Source organism: Thermobia domestica, chromosome 18 (genome assembly GCF_964235325.1).
Source record: "Thermobia domestica chromosome 18, izTheDome1.hap1.1, whole genome shotgun sequence".
Classification (NCBI taxonomy): Eukaryota; Metazoa; Arthropoda; class Insecta; order Zygentoma; family Lepismatidae; genus Thermobia; species Thermobia domestica.
Window position 1 is genome coordinate 1,775,028 of NC_137471.1, and position 20,145 is coordinate 1,795,172.

At 36.4% G+C, this 20,145-nt stretch overlaps 1 protein-coding gene across 4 annotated transcripts in view; it reads right to left on the reverse strand.

Moving 5' to 3' along the window:
* Positions 1-20,145, reverse strand: part of LOC145675969 (uncharacterized) — a 617,917-nt gene that overhangs the window by 7,187 nt on the left and 590,585 nt on the right. For all 4 annotated transcript variants that reach the window (XM_081746793.1, XM_081746794.1, XM_081746792.1 and 1 more), the window contains 2 exons: positions 15,248-19,531; positions 4,916-5,075 (listed from right to left, as the gene is read on the reverse strand). In XM_081746793.1, the coding sequence (XP_081602919.1) occupies positions 4,916-5,075; positions 15,248-19,531 (4,444 nt within the window). The remainder of the gene's footprint in view (positions 1-4,915; positions 5,076-15,247; positions 19,532-20,145) is intronic.

The window sequence follows — 20,145 nt, forward strand, 5'->3', positions numbered from 1 at the left end:
TTTTTGATCCGCCATATTGATCATCCATCTTGAATTCTAGAACTCTCACCTCAGATTCGTAATCAGCGATACGTGAAACCCATTATATCGTCGGTGAGACCAAAACTGTAGGTATTTCAACACATACGCGCAACTATAAACTACAGTAATATGGAACATCCGTAAGGTAATTCGCGGGGGGGGGGATGTGGGGGGCAAAGGGCGGTGTGAAGTGGGGTAGTTTGATAGTCTAACATGTGGTTGTTTGGGGTCCTTGTTGAGTTGATTAAAACAACAAATTGTTTTACATGCTGAAATCAGTTCAATCCCCCCCAGCTACTTGGAGGCGGTTTTTGGGGGGAAGGAGTGGATTTCGGTCTTTGTGCCCATTGAGACTTTTGATCCACATGTTAAGAACTATCAACCAGGGAAGTTTCAACAACATTAGCCGAAAGCCACTTTCCATAAGAAAAGTGCGGGGTCCTTTAGTACTATTAATTAATTTAGTACTTTAAAAATTTATCGGCCCGGGGTCGGGCCAAAAACTTTTAAATTTTTTCGGACCCGGGCCGGGCTTGGGCCAAGAATTTTAAAAAACTTATCGGGCCGGGCCGGGCTCGGGCCGAAAATCTCCTAAACTTTTCGGGCCCGGGCTGGGCCGGGCCTAGGTACGTTCGGGCTGGATTGGGCTCGGGCCGAAAATTTCGGCCCGTGCAGGTCTCTACATTACAGTCTATTTATAAATGATTACACAAATGTGAAACGGTAGGCCTAAGATTAATAATAATAATAATAATAATAATAATAATAATAATAATAATAATAATAATAATAATAATAATAATAATAATAAAACTTAAGCTTTTATTTTTGAAAAAAAAAGGGGTTATTAATAAATGGCTGCTTCTCCTTGGTAAAAAGTCACGTTTGTTATGAAGGCATTATAATTGGAATAGAGCGTTCAAAAATATTCTTCATTCTATTGTGGATTAAAACACATGAATAATCGAGACTCTACTGCAGTGTAAATATCATACATTCTTTTCTTTTTTCTTTAGCAGTCCTTCCATTTTGAAGATTCGCCCTAATTACATCATCAACTCAAGTGAGATATTTAGTTAGTAGGGAGGGGACAGCATAATCAACTTGAACTCTGGGAATATTTTTTTTAACACATTCAGCAGGTTAATGACTACAATTCATAACTGAAATGAAGACAATCACACAAATTTAGGATGTGACAAGTGTCTTGCAAGAAGATTTTCGCCAACTGAGGAAGGTGACAGTTTTCATTGAAACGAGATTAGTAGTCCCAAACAAAATATATTGCATTGAGAAAATAAAATATATTGCATTTTACGTAAAACAAAACAATGAAAGTATAATAAAAGATGTAATAATAATAATAGGAAAACTGAATTAACAAATATGAAATATGCTTATTTTTACAAACGAATTCACCCATGGGCTGTAATATTAAATTATCAAATGAATAGTCTTATCACTGCGAGATGGGTTAACAGGTTTGGTTTCAATTTAAAGGTTGAAGAAGATGGGAAAGCCTATCGAAACTGTTCCGTAATTTAACGTAACGTCGCATTCTAAGGTAAGTCCAGCATTAAGTATTTTAATGTCGAGTAGAGCGTCCTAAAGAGAACAAATTGGAAACGCAAAACTATGCAATGTTTTAAGGCCCTATTACATATAGAGCAATATTATGGAAAAATCAAATGAACACTGAAGAACTACTTAAAATATAAACGAGACCAATTAGAACAATATGAAGCAATAAACAAACTTTCATTGTAGGATGTCAGCCTAAGTCGCCTAAAGAGCTGCCTGTATATATCTAAATACAGAAGGTGTAGCTCATCTCACTCTTCTCCATCCAGTTACGGAGTTATTTATAATTTTTAAAAAAAAATCATTAATCGTCGAATTTTTGGTGCTTATTAAAAGTAATAAAGAATTTAGTTTCTAAAATTTAATAACAGGTAGTTTCAAAACTTCTCATAAAAATGCCTTCTTTAGTTATTTGAAGAAGCAGATTTGTATAAGTAGGGAAACTGTTATGTAAACAGGCTTAAATTTACAGAATAGGGTTGGAAGAACATGTGTGTTCGAACATTTGGGCGTATTTTTTTTCTTTTAACTGTTATTTGTGGTACACTTTTGTAAATATTTTTTTAAAATATCATTTAGATCTTTACAACTCATATTTTTCAAGGATAGAAACCCAAAAGTGAAGATATGTAAGATTCCGCAAACTCACCAAAAGTTATTAGCGTTTCGTCAGGTTATTAATTTTGATGTTTCAAGAACGTCTCACTCGTGGATGAACATTCAACAAAAGAAACAGCAGGAAAAGAGGTCGAAATAATATAAAGAAGAAATATTCTTTTGGGATGTAAGGTCAGTGCTTATGCAATTCATTAATACATATCACACAGCGCCCATTTGCAAATATGTTTAAACAATGATATATATATAAAGACTGAAAAAGTAGATGACTGGACGGAGATACGAATCTGGGAACTTCGGCGTGCCGTGCCGATGCGTTAACCACTACACTACTCAGTCCGCTTCCCAGAACAGCCATACACTGTCTCACTTTAAAGTTGGTGCTCTTTACTCAGATCACACGGCTTGTACCACAACCTAGCTGCTGTGCTTGGATAATCCAGGTTCTGTAAAAAATTAAGGATGGCCAGAACCGGTTTTCTGGCCTGGTGGAACCGGTTTTCGGGTCTGAACGGATCCGGTTCCGGAACTGGTTCTTCGGATCCAGGTCTGGAACCGGTTCTTAAAACTGGATCTTCAAGAACCGGTTCCGCTGGAACCGAAAATTTGTGACCATCCCTACTAAACCCGAGCTAGCTGCTGGCAGGCTGTGAACAGTGTGCTAGATGAAATGGTGGAAGCGACAGGCAGGCGCCCAGGCGGCGGCCGCTTGTCTTATTTGGCTAAATAAACTGGTTAACTGGCAAACTTATTGGCTAAACAGGCAAACTGGCCAACTTATTTGGCTAAACACCCACTGGTGGACCAAATTTTTTTTCTGGGGGCACAAGCGGGTCTGGGCGGGGAGGGCACAAGTGCATGGTCCTCTTTGCAGTGTTTTGAAGGTGAACTTTGTGCCTCCTTTACGGGTCTTTGGGAGCTTTCGGATCCAGGTCTGGAACCGGTTCTGGAAACCGGATATTCGAGAACGGGTTCCTCGCGGAACCGGAACTTTGTGGCCATCTCTAGTAAAAATCCAGTTGTTTCCTCCTTTCATTAACATACAATGTTTAAATAGTTTTTAGGCGTTTACGACATACAAATAATTCTCTAATAATATAATGCATACGCTCTGAAATTTCTTATATTGTTACCAGTTCAGTAAAATGTTCAGATTTCCACTCAATCCCCACACTGATGGCTTCCTTATATCATCTGTGCGGAGTCTGTCACAACAGAAGAAATTGATATTTTCAGATTGGGTTATCTTTGTCGAAAAATGAATTCTAAAGTTACTAAGTAGACCCATGGAGTGTGAATCTAAGATTTTCTATACTCCTGATCAAATATACCTGTTAATATTAACATTCAGAGTGGTGGTCCTACACCACTCAAGTACTCCACTTAAGTCATCTTGAAGCCATTTATGTCATCTAGTGTTTTTACTGATTAATATGTTTTAAATGTCTATGAATTTATATGTAGTGTGATACAACATTTATAAACATATGTCAGGACATAAATAAGAAAAATATTGGCTTAATGTGTATTTGATGGATGAGAAATAGTTTCGTAAATAATGACTATGTACACTCATGTCCAAAATGGTTCTCGCGTATCTATAACTGTCTTCTTGTAAGAATATAATTTGATAATGATTTTGCAGGGTACTTTTAATACTGACACTATACGTATTATCAGGAAATGTATATTTGTGGTAAATTTCATTGAAAAAGAATTATAAATACGCAAATTAGAATTAGTAAAATAAAATGTTGCTAAATGGACAAGAAAATTTTATTTTCGTTCTATTGTTCTTATTTACTGCTCTTTCGAGATGAAATGTGCCACACACATGTCTTTGCCGATTATACAGATACTAACATTATAAGAAATACCGGGCCAATTCGTTATCAAATTATATTCCTACAACAACATATTTATAGACATGTGACAATAATTTTGGAGGACATGAGTGTACATGAACAAATTACTCTTTGTAAACACAAAGATCTTCATGCTTCCAGTGCGATTTCTCACGGTATAAATACCTTAAGCCGTTGTGCTTCTTTTTTTGTAGTTAAAGACGGTGTCAATGATGTTATTCTAACTTCTGTCCAGAATGCTTCTGTCGGAATTTAAGTTTGACTCCTTCGTAGGAATGAAAAAAGGTCACGTATCTCTATCTTTCTACAAGCGATGAAGATCTTTTGTTATCTTTTAGGGTTTTGAAAGACTTGATGTTGGAGAGCATCTGATACTGCATTTTGCATTACTATTTTAAGTTCTATCTCTCTGTCTCTCTTCAGCATTCAACCGATTAATTAACTGGTTAAATGCTAAAAACTGCTTTTAAATAATGACGATACAATTCGGGTGAATGTTAATTATTCCCCTCTAGAATGAACATATTAATTATACAGGGGTATATAATAATAATAATAATAATAATAATAATAATAATAATAATAATAATAATAATAATAATAATAATAATAAAGCTGTAAAAATTGGTCAGTATTTCCACAAGTCCTCGTAAAGGAGAAAATTCTGGAACTTGCAACGAACTTGTGGAAAAATTTAAAGAATTTTCAAAAGCATTTTTTAAAAAATAAAAAAAATCGGAACACATTTATTTGCACAAAAACTTCCGAGATTTTCACGGTCTTAAACGTAAAAAAAAAAAAAAAAAAAAATTGCACTGTAGTCATATTACCTTTCTTATGGCGGCGGAAACGGTGTAGCCTGTGCAGATGTTGATAGTCGGCTGGTTCTTCTCCACTTTCACTGCCGCTACAGCTGCCCGAGCCAGAACCTGAACTTCCGCTGGAACTGCCGCTCGATGCCAGCATTACATCCAACAGATTCGCTCTCGCCTACCACAAACAATAATAGTTGTTAACAATACTAAACTAGCCGAATAGGAGAACATGTAGAATAGAAAAACACAATCTTTGGAGCAGGATATAGCGGTTTCTGTGGAAAATACAAAGATTTGTTAAAAACAAAACTGGTTAAAAAGCCGTCGGCCTGAATTCACATCAGTCCGATTGTTGCTTAGTTATTGATACTGTCTATTGTTAAGAAAATTTAAATTTGTTTCTAATAACTTGATCCGAATTATTCAAACAACTATTCGTTATTGCAACCATTACATACTTGAAGAAACCGACAATCATGGCAGCTCTTAAGGGAAATGACTTTGGTAAAGGTTACACACACACAAGGCTGTATACATGAAGTAGAAGACTAGGAAAGTATTCTTCCCTTAGGAGTGTACACACAAATGTATATACAAGAATTAGGAGATTAGGTAACTATTCTTCTGTTAGGAGTGTATACATGAATTAGGTAAGTAGTCTTCCCTTGGTGTATACATGAATTAGGAGATTAGGTAAGTATTCTTCTGTTAGGAGTGTATACATGAATTAGTTAAGTAGTCTTCCCTTGGTGTATACATGAATTAGGAGATTAGGTAAGTATTCTTCTGTTAGGAGTGTATACATGAATTAGTTAAGTAGTTTTCCCTTGGTGTATACATGAATTAGGAGATTAGGTAAGTATTCTTCTGTTAGGAGTGTATACATGAATTAGTTAAGTAGTTTTCCCTTGGTGTATACATGAATTAGGAGATTAGGTAAGTATTCTTCTGTTAGAAGTGTTTCCATGAATTAGTTAAGTAGTCTTCCCTTGGTGTATACATGAATTAGGAGATTAGGTAAGTATTCTTCTGTTAGGAGTGTATACATGAATTAGTTAAGTAGTCTTCCCTTGGTGTATACATGAATTAGTTAAGTAGTCTTCCCTTGGTGTATACATGAATTAGGAGATTAGGTAAGTATTCTTCTGTTAGGAGTGTATACATGAATTAGTTAAGTACTCTTCCCTTGGTGTATACATGAATTAGAAGATTAGGTAAGTATTCTTCTGTTAGGAGTGTTTACATGAATTAGTTAAGTAGTCTTCCCTTGGTGTATACATGAATTAGTTAAGTAGTCTTCCCTTGGTGTATACATGAATTAGTTAAGTAGTTTTCCCTTGGTGTATACATGAAGTAGGAGATTAGGTAAGTATTCTTCTGTTAGGAGTGTATACATGAATTAGTTAAGTAGTCTTCCCTTGGTGTATACATGAAGTAGGAGATTAGGTAAGTATTCTTCTGTTAGGAGTGTATACATGAATTAGTTAAGTAGTTTTCCCTTGGTGTATACATGAATTAGGAGATTAGGTAAGTATTCTTCTGTTAGGAGTGTATACATGAATTAGTTAAGTAGTTTTCCCTTGGTGTATACATGAATTAGGAGATTAGGTAAGTATTCTTCTGTTAGGAGTGTATACATGAATTAGTTAAGTAGTTTTCCCTTGGTGTATACATGAATTAGGAGATTAGGTAAGTATTCTTCTGTTAGAAGTGTTTCCATGAATTAGTTAAGTAGTCTTCCCTTGGTGTATACATGAATTAGTTAAGTAGTCTTCCCTTGGTGTATACATGAATTAGGAGATTAGGTAAGTATTCTTCTGTTAGGAGTGTATACATGAATTAGTTAAGTACTCTTCCCTTGGTGTATACATGAATTAGAAGATTAGGTAAGTATTCTTCTGTTAGGAGTGTTTACATGAATTAGTTAAGTAGTCTTCCCTTGGTGTATACATGAATTAGTTAAGTAGTCTTCCCTTGGTGTATACATGAATTAGTTAAGTAGTTTTCCCTTGGTGTATACATGAAGTAGGAGATTAGGTAAGTATTCTTCTGTTAGGAGTGTATACATGAATTAGTTAAGTACTCTTCCCTTGGTGTATACATGAATTAGAAGATTAGGTAAGTATTCTTCTGTTAGGAGTGTATACATGAATTAGTTAAGTAGTCTTCCCTTGGTGTATACATGAATTAGGAGATTAGGTAAGTATTCTTCTGTTAGGAGTGTATACATGAATTAGTTAAGTACTCTTCCCTTGGTGTATACATGAATTAGAAGATTAGGTAAGTATTCTTCTGTTAGGAGTGTATACATGAATTAGTTAAGTACTCTTCCCTTGGTGTATACATGAATTAGGAGATTAGGTAAGTATTCTTCTGTTAGGAGTGTATACATGAATTAGTTAAGTACTCTTCCCTTGGTGTATACATGAATTAGAAGATTAGGTAAGTATTCTTCTGTTAGGAGTGTTTACATGAATTAGTTAAGTAGTCTTCCCTTGGTGTATACATGAATTAGTTAAGTAGTCTTCCCTTGGTGTATACATGAATTAGTTAAGTAGTTTTCCCTTGGTGTATACATGAAGTAGGAGATTAGGTAAGTATTCTTCTGTTAGGAGTGTATACATGAATTAGTTAAGTAGTCTTCCCTTGGTGTATACATGAAGTAGGAGATTAGGTAAGTATTCTTCTGTTAGGAGTGTATACATGAATTAGTTAAGTAGTTTTTCCTTGGTGTATACATGAATTAGGAGATTAGGTAAGTATTCTTCTGTTAGGAGTGTATACATGAATTAGTTAAGTAGTTTTAACTTGGTGTATACATGAATTAGGAGATTAGGTAAGTATTCTTCTGTTAGAAGTGTTTCCATGAATTAGTTAAGTAGTCTTCCCTTGGTGTATACATGAATTAGGAGATTAGGTAAGTATTCTTCTGTTAGGAGTGTATACATGAATTAGTTAAGTACTCTTCCCTTGGTGTATACATGAATTAGAAGATTAGGTAAGTATTCTTCTGTTAGGAGTGTTTACATGAATTAGTTAAGTAGTCTTCCCTTGGTGTATACATGAATTAGTTAAGTAGTCTTCCCTTGGTGTATACATGAATTAGTTAAGTAGTTTTCCCTTGGTGTATACATGAAGTAGGAGATTAGGTAAGTATTCTTCTGTTAGGAGTGTATACATGAATTAGTTAAGTACTCTTCCCTTGGTGTATACATGAATTAGAAGATTAGGTAAGTATTCTTCTGTTAGGAGTGTATACATGAATTAGTTAAGTAGTCTTCCCTTGGTGTATACATGAATTAGGAGATTAGGTAAGTATTCTTCTGTTAGGAGTGTATACATGAATTAGTTAAGTACTCTTCCCTTGGTGTATACATGAATTAGAAGATTAGGTAAGTATTCTTCTGTTAGGAGTGTATACATGAATTAGTTAAGTAGTCTTCCCTTGGTGTATACATGAATTAGGAGATTAGGTAAGTATTCTTCTGTTAGGAGTGTATACATGAATTAGTTAAGTAGTCTTCCCTTGGTGTATACATGAATTAGTTAAGTAGTCTTCCCTTGGTGTATACATGAATTAGGAGATTAGGTAAGTATTCTTCTGTTAGGAGTGTATACATGAATTAGTTAAGTAGTCTTCCCTTGGTGTATACATTGTCTCCATTATTGTCCAATTTTGTTCTAGAATGCGCTATCCCAAGACAACAACCGAAAACCAAAGATAACAACCAGAACCTAGAGCTAAATGAATCAAGGTTATGGCTTACGTTGATGATGTAAATCTGATAGGGAATGAAATGAGGACACCAGAAAGAAATGCTGAAGTTTCACTAAACGCCTGCAGGGATAAAGGGTTAGGAAGTGAGTGCAAAGAAAATTAAATACATGGAAGTTTGTTATGACCGTAATATTGCTAATTATGGATACTTAAAAGTATAAAATAAAATTTCGACGAAGTAGATACTTTCAAATATCTACGATCACCATTCAATTTCGATAAATAAAATTTTTATGTTGTGGTTCATTATTTTTTTATATTTTGAATTAAATATATATACGAGGGCATCAAAATCTTTTAAGTGTAGGAGGCCTTCAAGGGTTTTAGTCCGGCCGTGATGCAAGGATAGAGAAATTATTTGCAAGGAGATGAAACAGATTTATCACGAAGATGATTTATCACGATTTATCCACGTGAAAACGAAAAATAAGAGGATAAACCGAAAGCTCTTGAAAGCTAAGTTATGTTACGGTTAAAGTTAAATATAAGCAAATGTTCGTCAGTACTAGACTGATTGTTAAGATTTAAGAAGAGGTTATCCATTTAATCACCACGTTTTATTACTTGTTTATTTATTTGATAATTATGCATTATCTTTCTTGTAAATTACGTTATATTTTAAATGTTTTTAACATAAGTAACTGAACACAAACATTATTCTAACAAGGAACGGAAATGAACGTGTCATCCGAATCAAACCTAGTCCATTCCATAAACATAACAAAGATATGTTCATACACAAAAAATTAGGTGCCATGGACAACGGAGTATGTCCCTTGGGCCCATTTACCCTGTCAGTATAAAGAAAATCGTAGACTCGCAGTGAAATAGCTATTGCATCAGCACTGTTCTTTGGAAAGTCATTGTTTATAGTTCATTCTCTTCAGCATGAAACAAGATTTCTATAGGTGCTATGTATTCGTGCCTATAACAATACTTGAACAGGGAAAATTGGGAGAATGTCGGGAAAATTCCCTCCAGAAATTCCTACCATCAACTTTGGATGCTTCCGGAGCAACTCCGGGTAAAAGCACACAATCCAAATGTATCTCGAAAAATACTACAGGGGATAGGAAATGTGTGTACCAAGTTTTGTATTGATAGACGGAATAGGTATGAGGTAAGAGCGTGTATTGGCACTGCGAGTCTACGGTTTTCTTTATACTAACAGGGTTAATGAGCCCCAGGGACTTAATCCATTGTCCATGTCACCTAATTGTTTGTGCATAAACGTATCTTTATTATGTTTATTGAGAGGACTAAGTTTGATTCAGATATCCGGATGACATGTTCATATCCCTTCCTTGTAAATATCTTGATTTCTTTTTAACTATTTATTAATATTTTATGCGTAATATGTTTTTCCCACACCAATGAACTGAAATCAAATCCTGGTTATCAATATCATAAATTGAAATTTGTTGTGTCCGTCAAGTGAGCTCAATTTTATTGTTGTACGAGTACATACCACAATAACTAAAGAGCAATGCTTATAAGTGACAATTACTCATTTATGCCATTCTCAATCTGTTCATCTGCACCGTTCTAAACATTTCGCTAATTGCGAGTTTTAGATGAATCTCAAAATAACCTTCTGTCAAGACAAGACCTTTTAAAAATTCAAAATTCAAACGGATGCAGAAAACCGTATCTCAACTGAAGCAGACAATGAACTGCTCTGATCCGAAGTGTGCACTAACCATAAAACTGTTAAAATGCACATACTGTAATATTATTGAACTGTTATTCTGTTCCTCACATAGCTACAATTAACTAACTAACTAACTAACTCTATGGCCTATGGAACCCGAAGGTTTAATGCCGCGTTCACAAAAGCTCTTCACTGACTTCTATCCTTAGCCAACTGAATCGAGTTTCTACTTTGTATTTCTATTTCTGCGAGTCCATCTTAATATTGTCTTCCCATTTGCGCCTAGGTCTTCCTAACGGTCGTTTTCCGATTGATCTTCCAGTCCAGGCTTTGAAAGCGTTTCTACTTTCTTCCATCCTGGCTACATGACCTGCCCACCTGAGCCTCCTAGATTTGATAACCCTAAGAATGTTTGGTAAACCATATAAATTATGTAGTTCCTCGTTATGAAGTTTCCGCTATTCACCATTCCCGTTCCTCTGGGTCCGAATATTCGTCTCAGGATCTTGTTCTCAAATACTTTCAGTCTATGTTTTTCCCTCAGAGTAAGCAACCATGTTTCGGAATTATACAGCACAATAACCATGGTTATCGTTTTATGTTTTAAGCTTCAAATTCCTCGACAGAATTATCGACGACAAGAGATTTTGAACTAAATAATAACACGAATTCCCTGCTTTTAGTCGACATTTAATTTCTTCGTGAATATGATTTTCGTCTGTTAATACTGATCCTAGATATTTGAAAGTATCCACTTTGTCAAAAGTATTATTCGATATTTTAACGCATCCATAATTTGTCGTATTACGATACTGACGAACTTCCATGTATTTAGTATCTGCATTTACTTCTAAACCCATGTCCCTGCAAGCGTTAAATAAGAACTCTGCATTTCTTTCTATTGCTCTCCTATCTCCCCTATTAAATTTACATCATCAGCATATGCTATAACCTGGTGAATACCGTTCAACTGTAGGCCTTGGTTGCTATCTTTGATTTTCCTTATAGCGTATTCCAGAACAAAGCTGAATAATAATGACAACGCATCTCCTTGTTTCAGACCATTCTCGACGTGAAAGCTCGTGGACAAACATTTTCCTACCCAGATTTTACTTTGGGATTCATTTAGACATATCTTAATTAATCTAATTAGCTTTGTTGGTATTCCAAGTTCTGTAAGAACGTTGTATAATGTTTTTCTCCTAACCGAGTCGTAAGCCCTTCTGAAATCAATAAATAGTTGATGTACCAGGGTATTGTATTTTCACTTTTTTTCGAGTATTTGGCGAATGGTAAATATTTGGTCGATAGTTGATCGATTTCGTCTAAATCCACACTGATAATATCCGATAATTTCATCTGCGTATGTGGTCAATCTTGCTAATAGAATGTTTGAAAGGATTTTATAGGATGTTGACAGAAGAGAAATGCCTCGATAATTATTACAGTCAGTTTTGTCGCCTTTCTTGTGAATTGGAACAATGATTGACTCTTTCCACTCTTGTAGCAAATCCTCCTTGTTCCAGATAAGAAGAATAAATCTGTGTATCTTGTTCCACAATCTTTCGCCTCCAGCTAAAATTAACTTAGCCGGAATTTCGTCTTCACCCGGAGATTTGTGTTTCTTTAATTTCTTTATAGCGATTTCTACTTCTATTCGGTTAGGTTCTGGAATGTACGGTTCTGCAGTGTGTATTTCCATTTCTCCACGTACATTAGTTTTTGCCTGCGTGTTAAGGAAATCGTCAAAAGAAAAAAAAAAAACTTTCAATCTATTTAAGATGCTACAATTATATTTTTAAATTCTTAAGCTTGAAATTTCATTATCTGTGTGTAATGAAACAATTGTTTACTTTATCAAAATATCTGTTGTTGGAATACCTACCTTTTCATAGTTGATGGGAATAAAAACTAAAATTTTCGTTAATTTTCGACGAATTATGCCTTATTTTAGACGTAACGCCTCGTTTTATTTATTTTATTTTATTTTATTTATTTATTTATTATGCTTCCAAATTTAGTTTAATTCGGGCCTTTGGATAACCAAAATCATGTTCAGAATAGCAACCTACGATCACAGACACACAAAATAAATAAATAAATAAATAAAAAATAATAAAAGTTGTGTGCACCGGACCCCAGGGTATGGATTCTATGTATTTTGTTACACAGAATCCACGTTTCGAAACCCCAGGATGATTGACCCCAGGGTATGGATTCTATGTATTTTGTTACACAGAATCCACCTTTCGAAACCCCAGGATGATTGATCATTTTTTTTTTTTTATTGGTGAAAAATCTGAGTGATTTTGGATAAGGTGGACACATGTTTTTCGCCTATAAAACAAAATTAACACGGTCAATCGTCCTTTGGATTCTGTGTATAAAAAAATACATCAAATCCATACTCTGGGGTCCGCTGCGTATATATATATATATATATATATATATATATATATATATATATATATATAGATATATGTGCAGCGGACCCCAGAGTATGGATTTGATGTATTTTTTTATACACAGAATCCAAAGGACAATTGACCGTGTTAATTTTGTTTTATAGGCGAAAAACATGTGTCCACCTTATCCAAAATCACTCAGATTTTTCACCAATAAAAAAAAATGATCAATCATCCTGGGGTTTCGAAAGGTGGATTCTGTATAACAAAATACATAGAATCCATACCCTGGGGTCAATCATCCTGGGGTTTCGAAACGTGGATTCTGTGTAACAAAATACATAGAATCCATACCCCGGGGTCCGGTGCACACAACTTTTATTATTTTTTATTTATTTATTTATTTATTTCGTGTGTCTGTGATCGTAGGTTGCTATTCTGAACATGATTTTGGTTATCCATATATATTTTAATGGCTGTGTTATACGTATCCTACCTATCCAAAATTGCTCAAGTTTTTCGCCCATAAAAAAAAAAAAAGAAAAAAAAAGCTGGCACGGCCAATCATCCTGGGGTTTTGAAATTTGGATTCTGTGTCACACAATACATTGAATCCACACCCTGGGGTGTGTGTCTATGTTATCAGGTTATGCTTTTGAACTTTTAGCTTTGCTCTTGTCATCATGAGCATATCCCTCATCCAGGAACATCAAGTTTCAAACTCCCAGTGCACAACCCGGGGTTTTGGGATGAGATCCAGATCCTTCCTGAAAAATTTTTGAAAATGGACTCTTCTGAAAATGTAGTTTTAGTTATTTTAAATTAAAATAGAGTTTTTTTCTCTCCTAAGGTGGAAAATAATTTTTAAAGACAATATGGAGGTATAAGCAATGAGATTCTAGGGTTCTAACTTGCTACAGCAGTTCTTGTTTTGCTATTCTGAACGCTAATCTTCGGATTTACAGATTTTAAAAGGGAAGATAGCATATGAAGTTAATTTCACTGCTTATCCTTTATATATAATGTTAATGTATATACAACGCAACAACTGAAACGAAAGGCTTATTTTTAAGTTCAAAAATTAAAGCCTTACACGAAGAATAGGCATAACAGAATGGGTAACAGTAATATATTTGAATCCCCAATAGACTGAAATTTGCACAATATCCAGCAGGGACGCCCGAAGAAAATTTTCTAGAGGGGGGCCTACCTCCATGGTTACTATATTACGTCTGGTATTTAATATACGCGGTTTGCTATATTACGTATACATTTTCGTGAGCCAGAGGGGAAGCCCGGGCTCAACCTTGCCCTCCCCTTCGGGAACCCATGATATCCAGACCTTTACTGAGACTACTATTAAACCATGCCGGAAGTACTAATTCAATGATTCTTAAACAGTTCCCTGATGTTTAGATATTTATCTGGTTGGAAGCAAGGTGCACCTTTCTGGAGCCTACCCAATTTTGAAGGGAAAGAATTAGTATATTAAGCTCCTCATGTATGTTAAGTATTATTAACTTATCCTTCTAAGATCGTCTGAAGCTTTCAAATTGCTGAATAAAGAGAAGGTTTAACTTTCTAAAGACATTTTTGGGGGAAAGAAGGAAGCTGAATGAAATCCCCACAAAAGAATTCATACACCATTACACGAATCTGTTCCATACAAGCTACCATCGCCTATCTTGACTCAAATTTAGTTTTAAATTTGGTTTAGTTTAAGTTTAGTTTTAGTTTTGAAATGCTTTCAGCTCAGATAACAGACTGTTTCTTCTCTACAGCAAAGATTTGGTAAGTAAAATAACAAGAATTTTAGGAAAACTAAAAATAGATCAAAAGATTGCGATCTTGGCCAATAATTAATTTTTGGCATCAGGGGTCACAAAATTTCTGAACGGATCCTAAATAGAGTTTTCGTATTTTCGTACGGAATAAGCACATCATACTGAGTTAATTGATAGTTTGGGTTTGGCTTCACTATATGTAGTTCTCCAGATATAAGGCCTACAAGAAAATTTTTGATTAAAATATATTGAAAATGTTGATCCAAAAAGTAAAATACCCACTTATGCTAACACTGAGAATCATATTTGAAATAATTATTTCATAAACATAAGTTACTATTTATAACACTCAAACTTACGACAAGCTTATCTGATTTCCTATGAATAATTTACAAATTTATTCCTAGTTTTAGTCAGATTTATTCCTTGTCTGTTGGTACAGTCCACAGCAAAAAACCTGCAACATGAGCATGTTAAGTTTATTGTGAAACGACGAAGTCTTTTGCTCCGAAATAAGTGTGCAAGGGAGGACGCCGAGGTTTCTCCAGGCATGATTCGTGCCAATTAGACGTGATGTTGATTCACTGGGCTGTTAGGCGTAGTTTCCCAATAAACTTACATGCTCATGTTGCAGGTTTTTTTGCTGCCGACTGTACCATGAATTTTTGGAGAGGAACCCTATTTTCCTCCCAAAATCCTTTAATTAAAGAACCCAATATCTTTTCTTACCTTGGGATCATTGAAGTCAATATCCCTCTCCACATGCACCCATCCAGTTCGACATCCTTCGTCCATCTTTGAATCGTTCTGCGTCGATGCGTACTCCGTACTATTTTCTTCATCCACATCTCCCTTCCGAATCATCCGATTCAGCTCCTCAATCACATCTTTGGTCGTTGCTTTCTCGTGGAAACTGGGCACGCGAGCATGTCCTAACACAATCACACTGGACTTTTTCTCAGGTACTTCAGAAGAATCACATTCGTTCTTATCACTAATCACGGTTTCGGTCTCTTTCTCTTGCGGTGGTTCCGGTAACGGTTCTGGAGATTCTTTATTCATCACAGTGTCCTCCTCCTCAAATTTCTCCTCCCTATGAATCGATTCAGTAAATTTCTTCTTTAAGCTAGTGCTCGTGATCACGGTATCGGGTGTGGATACATCTGATGGAAAACGTTCCGAACCAGCATTCGATGTTTGAGAGGTAATGGAGTCTGCCATCTCCGCGTTCAGAATTTCCTTCGAGGTATCACCTTCTTCCTTCTCTTGTGCAACAACTTCTTTTTCGTTCTCTGTACTCTTTCCGTCTTCAGATTTCTTACATACCCTGTCTTCTTGTTTATCTACAGTCTGTTCTTGAACTTCAGTCGACACTTTCCCAATCAGTTCCTCGTCTTTCGCACCATCCTGGACTTCTCTGCTTTGACAATACTTTTGTTGTTCTGCGATGAAATTCAAAACGCTTTGCAACGCTTCTTCTCTATCGGGAGGTGGGATATCGCTTTCAGATTCCGGAATGTATGCTTGACCCCTTCTCAAAGATCCACCGTCAGAAAATGCTAAGCTCTTTGATGACGACGCCAAACTTTTGCTGCTTTCAAACTTCACTAATCTGTAAAAGTCTCTTGTGAAATCTGTTTCAACATTCACCGGCTCGCTCACTGAATCATCGTACTCACCTATACTCCCATTTTCGCTAGATTTGGAATTACGTTTCGACTCACAACTTGGACATGTATCACTCATAGCAGCAGAGCTTCGTTTCGAGCTCGAATCACAGCTGTAATTGCACAAGGCTTCAAATTCGGAAGAAAACTGTTCGGAATCACAGCACGATAATCGATCTGAACTGGACCAACTGAGAGGAAAGTCAGATCTGTCCGATTTCGGGGAGATAAAATTTTGTCCCTTCTGCTCATTCTTGTATGGCCAATTTTTATTTCGTTCTTGCTTGTACGGCCACTCTTGATCCTGAGAAGTCATTGGGCTATCATCCAAAATACCTTCAGACTTTAAGTAGCTAGCACTATTCCATAAACACTCATTCGCATCTTCTTCCAGCTCTAAATTATTCTCCTGAATGCTTGGAAGGGAACCAATTGTTCCGCCATAACCATGCTCACTTCTAAGAGGAGCAGACGGCGTTTTCGGTTCTTTCAAGTCCCAGTTCAAGGCTTTAGCTTCTGGGTCCTTGATATCCACAAATTTCCTCCAGTCCTTGTGATTCCTTGGAATGTCTTCAGAAGATAAATTCATACTCCAATCTTCCATCTCCGCCTCGTCATAACCTAGTGATAATTCCTGATATTGTAAGGTACTTCGGGTATCGTCAAGTCGGAGCCAATGCTGGACGTAGTCTGCCTGTTCCCAGCCATCAGATCCTTCTTCCGATTCTGTACTCAAGCTGCTTGATAAATGCCCCCACGAGAAACCAACATTGCTTCCGATACAAACCAAACTTTCATCGTGTTGTCCACCAAGACTTGTTTGAGCTTTACTTCGTCGTAACGGATGCGGCTGACCTTCAAGATTGCCCTTCGGGGACGTGTAGCTAATGTCCAATGCAGATGACGATTGTTCAGGTAAACCTCTTGTATTCCAGCCGTCAGTTATGAGAGATTGAGCATTCAAAGAGCACATGAATTTTAGACAAAGATGAGAATCGGAGAAACTTCTCATTATGTGTTGATAAGGGTGCACAAACCTAGCTGGTGGGAAACTGTGCCTCGGATTTGACATCTGAGAAAACAATTTAAATTCTAATGGAATATAAAGGATATCAGAGTCATTATCGTCCTCTACGAGCGGTAACTGGTCTTCTTCGAGATCTTTAAACCGGTATTTTGAGTTCATTTGAAGCACTTTTCGTGACAGATCTGATTTATCATATTTTTTACAGGGAATCTCAGTTGTTAACGGACAAGTTGCAGACTGCTGCGACTCCTGTACCGTGGAGTCCGATACCTGACTATTACTTGAATCCCATGAGGCTGCTTCACGTAACGTAGGTGGGTACGATTTTGTTGTGTCCGCAGAAACGTTGATTTTATCGTAAGTGTCACTAGATTCCAAATTACTAGTTGATGTTTTCGTTAGTTCTAGGCTCCCAGCTTCTTTTAAGTTATCGTCAAAGGATATATTTTCTTTTAGAATTGTTACAGACATATGCGAGAAAGATTCAAATTCTTTTTCTTTGTTCATGTCATTTTCATCATTCACTTCTTTCACATCTTCTAAGCACTTCGGAATACAGAGACCTGAATCTTGTAGAGAATGTGTACTGCTGCTGGTGGTGTTATTCTTTGGTATAAATCTAGCAGTTCCACTTACGTCTAAAGAGTTTTCAGTACTACGATGTAAATGTGTAGTATCCCCATCCTTAACTTCACCTTGTACATCACTCGACATTGTAGAATACCCTTCATCTTTATTTCCACTTTCTCCAGCAGTCGAAATAGGACTTTCATTCCCTTCTTCTACGTTCTCGTCTCTTGTGATGTTTTCCTCATTCTCTAGCGCAAAAATAACCGTTTTCAACTCAGCTCCTTCGGTAGAGTTATCACATTTTCCCTCCAAATTGGACAACTTCTGTTCCTGTACATACAAACCGCTTGATTCGACAATATTCTTTCGTTTCGTTTGCGCACTGTTACTGTTATCTCCACCGCTTTGTTTCAGTCTTTTTTCGAAAGCTTCATCTAGCACACCTTTGCACACTTGCTCCTGAGAGAACTTGGCGGAAGTTCCAACACCGTTGGGGATTTGGTCTGTCACTGTATCACCAAGAACGGAGTTCACTTTGCTGGGAACAGTTGGTGATAATTTCTTATAGCAGTACCGACGACTAGGAGAATTAATAGAAGATTTTTTGCTTTGACTAGGAACTGGGCAGTCCATCATGTTGAGCTGGTGGCACTTTGGACTTATGTTAAGGGTATGAGGACGAACCGGAAGCTGCCTTTTTTGGTTTGAGCCCCGGACTTTAATAGACAACAGATCCATCGCTTGTGACAGTCGCAATTTTGACGGTGCACTTTTCCACTGATACTGAACGTTATTCTCGACAGTCAAAGGCCACGACAACACGTGGTTACTCTCAGAAGATACAAAACTAGGAAAAGCAGAAGCTTTTGAAGGAGAAAATGGGGATTGAGGATTCTGGGTTAGGTTAATTTCATTCTTTTGAAGTATATTGTTACTACCATTGTTACTAGCTTTACTCCACACTTTTTCCCCGTCCACTGAACATTCAGTTTTCGTGGTGAACGCTTGTGAAAAATTGTTAAGCACGGAAGGATTGCTGGAAGCAGAATCTGTTCTGTTATTACGAGGACACGGTGAAGGTAGTACTGGAACTTCACTTCCACTTGAATCACTAGTAACAATATTTTTACCTAACGAACACAACACTTCACTATTTCTCGACGTAAGTTCGAAGTTATTAACGTTTAAAGGAAGGGAACATTTATCACTTTTGTCGTTTCCAGTATTTCGTTGCGTTTCATGCTGGAAAAATTCACTTTTCTCCATTTCGACAGCGTAATTGCACACTTCATCGTTGGCATAAAGATCTTCTAATTGACGCAACTTCTCATTGGTCCACATCAAACCTTGCGGCTGAGGTGTACCGGCTGCACTCGTGTTGTCCTTCACTTTTTCCGCAAACTGAGACGGTGACGTCGTGTTGTCATTAAGCAAATTCACTTTGTCGTTTTGACGGTACGATTTCACAATCCACCCTCGTTCCTTCACAACCACATGTGGACTAAGAGAATCACAGTACACATTACTAGTGGGGGAGTTTGTCACTTCGTTGTTGCTAGCGAGCACAGCAAAGTTAGTGTCCTTGTGACTTGTTGTGGAAAGTGGTTTCACATTGTTTCTTCGTTCCTGACTCAACCACAGAAAATCACCCAAAGGGTTGCTGTTAGGAGTTGAAGTAAAAGGAGAAATACCAGAAGTCTTGCTCAGAAATGGAGTATGAAGTTGTGGTACACCGGGAGTGGACACACTCTGGAAAAAAGAAAAAAACAGGTATCAGAATACAAATTCAGAGTCGTATTAAATCACACATTTTAGAAAAAAATATTTATTTACAAGCAGTATGTGTGTTACCGTTAGAAGATGATTAACAACGATAGATACACTCTGCTACTAAATAATATATTTATATATCTTTAATAATAATAAATTTATTTCTCTGTGTCTATCATAAGCTTTTTCAGGGTGTCTACTAAAATTCCAAAATGAAATTTCGTGACTTTTTCGTGACCTTTTCTTCCCCAAATCATAAAATTTCCTAACATTTTTAAGAGCAAATTTAGGTGCGAATTAGGCCGAATTTTCATCCATGCAATAGAAACGTACTTTGCTTGCGATTTGGTAGCGTCTAAAGCCGACCATAGACATTTTTGGTGGTGAATTTTGACGTTTTATAGAACGAAAATTTCCAATCTGTTCTTACATTTGTAGAGTTTAAAAAAAATCGTGACCCAAAAGCTAAATTTCGTGACTTTCATGACCGTTTTCTGATTTCGTGACTTTTTCGTGACTTTCGTGACCGATAGACACGCTGTTTCTGCATCAAAAGGAATCACCTACAGTCACTACACTTTGTACACAGATGG